At 31.5% G+C, this 4641-nt stretch overlaps 1 protein-coding gene across 1 annotated transcript; it reads left to right on the forward strand.

The window, feature by feature from the left end:
* The first annotated feature begins 1738 nt into the window (after positions 1 to 1738).
* On the forward strand, positions 1739 to 3843 carry LOC104902279 (peamaclein). Its single transcript, XM_010690001.4, has 2 exons — positions 1739 to 1906; positions 3376 to 3843. The coding sequence occupies exons 1-2, from the start codon at positions 1828 to 1830 to the stop codon at positions 3558 to 3560; spliced, it is 264 nt and encodes an 87-aa protein (XP_010688303.2). The 5' UTR covers positions 1739 to 1827; the 3' UTR covers positions 3561 to 3843.
* The last annotated feature ends 798 nt before the right edge of the window (positions 3844 to 4641 follow it).

Below are 4641 nucleotides of genomic sequence, written 5' to 3' on the forward strand. Positions count from 1 at the left end.
TCTATGTATCGAGATTCCCCAAAGTGTGGAGATGAAGTCCACAGCCAGATTTGTACTGTCCTTTTCTTTTTTTCTTTCTGAATAAATTTAGGAAATTCTTTATCCAATATGTTAGGCTTAGACTGTGTTTGTATTTGTTTTTGTTTCTGATGCCCATCGAAGCTAACCATATGTGTTTAGAGACTTGGCAATCTCTAAATAAGTGTGTTTGTGTTTCAAGTTCATCCTTACAAAGATAACAGTGAGGGGAGACTTGCACCTTTCTTTTTTCTAGGTTGCTTGCTGTAGGGAGTATGTTATTGATAATTTTCCATAGAAAGTGTTTCCACTTTAGAAAAATGTTGGATTTCCAGATAAAATTCCAGAAATTGTCTTTTGTGAGCTCTTTTCGAAAATTTGATTGGAGGAGCCAATATTTCGATTTGAACGAGTAATTTTCACACTTTGTTAGTTGCCATTCAAACCCGTCTTCTGATAGTGCTGATGGAATGTGGGTAGCTAGAATGAGCTATGCATCTCTGGAAGAGAAGTTCGCCCAAATTAAGCTTGATTTCCAACTATTCCTCTTTCATTGATAAGGTCGTCTGCGATAGTTGAGAGAGGGTTTGGATTATTGGTGTTGTTATGATTTGGGATGGTAGGGTGATGTGAAATCCAAATGTCTCTTCTGAGGCTTATGTTCCTCCCATTGCCCACCTTTCTCTTGATACCTCCTTCCAATGCTACACTTGCTTTTAACAAGCTCCTAAAAACATATGAACTTGTGCGAGGATTTTTGTTCTCCATTACTAAAGAAAAAGGATCTCCTCTTTCAATTTACCCACTTGTGGTTATTCATCAATATAACACCCATCATACTCAACAAATAGCCACACTATTCCATAGAGACATGGCACACCTTTATTCAAACACCTTCAATAAAAGTTGAATAATTAATAGCATAATCTCCAAGTCCCCATAATACTCAATTTCACTTAAATTAGTTATTAGGCCTGGGCTATGCCCCAGGTAAGAAAAAAATTCATTTATTAATATAATACTTTATGATAATAACACTAAATACAACTTAGCTTAGTGGTTAAAACTTTAGTATATGTACTTGAGGTCTCGAGATCAAACCCTATACTATGCAATTTCTTAATTTTTTTTTATTGTACATGGATTACATGAACTAAAACTCCCTAGGGAGAGCGTCACGTGACACAGTTTCTTGTTTTTGCACGCCTGTTAATATATTTGTATAGATTAAGGTGATAAATCAATTAAAATGCATAATAACTGCCTAAAGAAACGTGACAACTTCTATAACATCTTACTACTTCAGTTGCTTATACATTTATTAAATGTCGCATCAATAATCTTACATGTATGTTTGATTCTTTAAATTTGAATCAAAAACTATAGTAAAACCTACGGTTTTGTGTTTGATATACATAAAAAAATGAGTTAGAAAGCAGTCAATATCAACACATAACAATGCCATAATACCATAATGGAGGTTTTCCTAGTATCAACACTATTTACCACTAAACATCCAACCAAAAAGCATAGCAATGTAGGGTCACCTTACCGTTATAGGCTAATATTATGCCATAAGACAGCCTGTGTTTTCGCTGTTTAGACGTTACGGTTAATTACTTCATAACTTGTATGCTTTAGACTTACCCATACGTTTCTTCCTTAGCTAACTTTCGCTTCCTCTTATTATATAAATATATATCAGTTCCTAGCTTCACTCATCATATTCATATGTTATATAATATTTGCCCTACTTTCCAAGAGTTTATTTTTCTTATAATATACTTCCTCCGTCCCAATTTATAAAATATGAAGATTGCTTTCGCAATTCTGTTGGTTGTGACCCTAGTTGTTTCCACCTTGGTAGATTCTACAAATGCTGGCTCAGGTAAACTCTTATTGTACGGTTGTACCTAATAGATAACTTTGTGTAAATTTCAACCTCCTGAATCTTGCCAAATGCAAAATATGACATTGGTTTATTGTTTTTGTTTGGTGTATAATCTATATATGTTACGTATTACTCCTTTTGTCTCTAAATAGAGTGTTCATTTCTTTTGGGCACAAGTATTAAGAAAAAATCATGTGTAGGACCTTAGTTGTATTAAATCATAATTAAATATAGAAGTTGGTACACTTTTTATGAATGGTTTATTAAGGAGAAAAAATGTAGGTCATATGGAAAAGTGGGTGATGTTATAAAAGTTGAGAGTAAAATAATGTTTTAATTGGTGGATTAATACGAAATGAGAAATTTATTTGGAACAAACGTAAACGAAAAAATGGACACTCTATTTAGGAAAGGATGGAGTATAATTCTGTTAAATAATACACTGCTTTCAAAATTAACGATTAGACCATGTAATGTTGATAGTTAAATATATTGAATCTTGTCTCGAGTTAAGATGATAAAGGTAGTGATTTTGGATCTATCTGAAAACAATTTTGTTAGATTACACATCTATGATATCTACAATGATAAATTGGTAAACATTGATTGTTAAAGTTGATACCTATATTTGATCCACTACAATAATCCAAAATACAACCTTTTTACTATATTAAGCATCCCTTTGAATCAACATGCAAAATACTTTCTTTTTTTTTTTTGAGACGGAGCAAAACACTCGTTTAACGAATAAGTGCCAAGTAAGAAAAACAAATGGTAGACTTGTTCCTACAAACAATTAAGAAATAATTAAGTACAATTTAGTCAAATACAATGCGACTTTCATATTTTACCTAGACAGTTGACTTCTATTATATTTGATTGTCATTTTTTTTTATCTAGACTAGTTGACTCGTAGTCTCATACAATACTCCAAGCAATTGTGTAAATCTCAGATTTATAAGTATCACCAATCACATAAAATTGAGCTCCATCTATTATTTATTTTTCTAGTTTATATCCTTCAAAGTAGTTCAAATAATATATTATCTGACTACTTGCATATATTTTATCTTAAACTTGCACCTTGCAATTTATCTTAAGATATCAAAGTCAAAAAAAAAATATGTTTGCCATCTTTTCAAAATAATCTAAATCCTTTTATTAATTAGGTTACTAGTACTTAAAATAATTTAACGTCTTAATTTTTTTCATTCTTCAATGATTATTTTATAAACGACATGAAACTTTGAATTATATTGAAAAAATCTCAAATTTTGGATTATTTCTAAATTATCAAAGGTTAGGATTAATAGAGATTTAATTAGGTCATGCATGTAAACTTTTTTAACAAATTTCTTGATGGGTGTTTTGGCCAAGGAAAGTTCATGAATAAAAATAAATTATTTATATATTGTTGATGAATAAAATTAACTGCTAAACTAAAGTTTTCATTATTTTTCTCCTAGACTTTTGTGACTCAAAATGCAACGTGAGGTGCTCGAAGGCAGGATACCAAGATAGGTGCTTGAAATATTGTGGTATATGTTGTGAGGCATGCCAATGTGTTCCATCTGGAACTTATGGGAATAAGGATGAGTGCCCTTGCTACAGGGACAAGAAAAATTCTAAGGGCAAGCCCAAGTGTCCTTGAAGACATAAATTCTCATAAATGCCTTTTAATTTAGATGTATATGCTCAACTTTGTTGGGCCTATACTAAATTTGTTTGGTATATTTCATTTAATTCTAAATGATTACATATATGTTAATGTGATTGATTTATAAATAAGGTTAGCCTTCATGACTAGCTTCACTATCATATAGAAAAGGGATGTCTAGCAGGAGAATATTTGGATTTGATATAAAATATACTCTATTATTGTTAAATATATCATATATTTAAGTTATGCTAAATAATAATTGTTGTTCCGGATATATTATATTCGACTTCAAGTACTCTCCTATCTCTCTTTATATAAAAGTATATATGCAATGTATTAGATGAACCAGAGGACAAACTATACAAAGGCAAAAATCCTCTACTAGAGGAGGAGAAGGATCTAGCTACTTTCGTATAGAGTTGACTTCAAATAGATAACTTTTTGTCAGATCATAAAAGAGACCTCAACAGTCAACACCTTCACATTTGAAGCAATCTATCATTATACAATCCTATCATACATTTTAAGGTACAAATAGCGATAACTATATCTTGTACAATTTGCTTCCACATCTACAACGTCAATTTGTGAAGCACAAACCTTAATATTAGAGCTTACCTCAACCGAAAATTGTTTGGGTGGAAAATTTTGGCTCGATTTCGAGATAGAGCTTGACAGTAATCATTGTTGCAACAATTTATTGGGGTTTGGGCAAGATTCTTTGACACAGTCAGAATTAATGAAGAAAAGGCAAGTCAAATTCCTAGTACGAACAAACAGATTCAGAAGAAATAAATCTGTCAAAAGGCTCTGTAATCCACGAGAAAAGAGATAAACTCTCAAAGTATTATTATTTGAAGAAAAGCTTCCTTGTAATGACGGCTAAAAACATTTAAATAGTCTTAGCAAAAACCTAATGCGAAAATCATCTAAAAACAAAATTCGAAAACTATTAAAAATTCTGTCTTCAGGCCCTAAAATAACTTGTATGGCATAAAAAGCTTGTGAGTCATAGCATAGCGGTAAGTTGCACTCATTGGCCCATTTTCTTTCCGAGAAGGTATTATATTAA

This window comes from Beta vulgaris, chromosome 1, assembly GCF_026745355.1.
Source record: "Beta vulgaris subsp. vulgaris cultivar EL10 chromosome 1, EL10.2, whole genome shotgun sequence".
Classification (NCBI taxonomy): Eukaryota; Viridiplantae; Streptophyta; class Magnoliopsida; order Caryophyllales; family Amaranthaceae; genus Beta; species Beta vulgaris.

Bases quoted from the DNA above. Each gene is read 5' to 3' on its own strand.
- LOC104902279 (XM_010690001.4), top strand. From the start codon at position 1,828: ATGAAGATTGCTTTCGCAATTCTGTTGGTTGTGACCCTAGTTGTTTCC. The intron at 1,907-3,375 runs GTAAACTCTTAT...TTTTTCTCCTAG, and splicing joins TTCTACAAATGCTGGCTCAG to ACTTTTGTGACTCAAAATGC.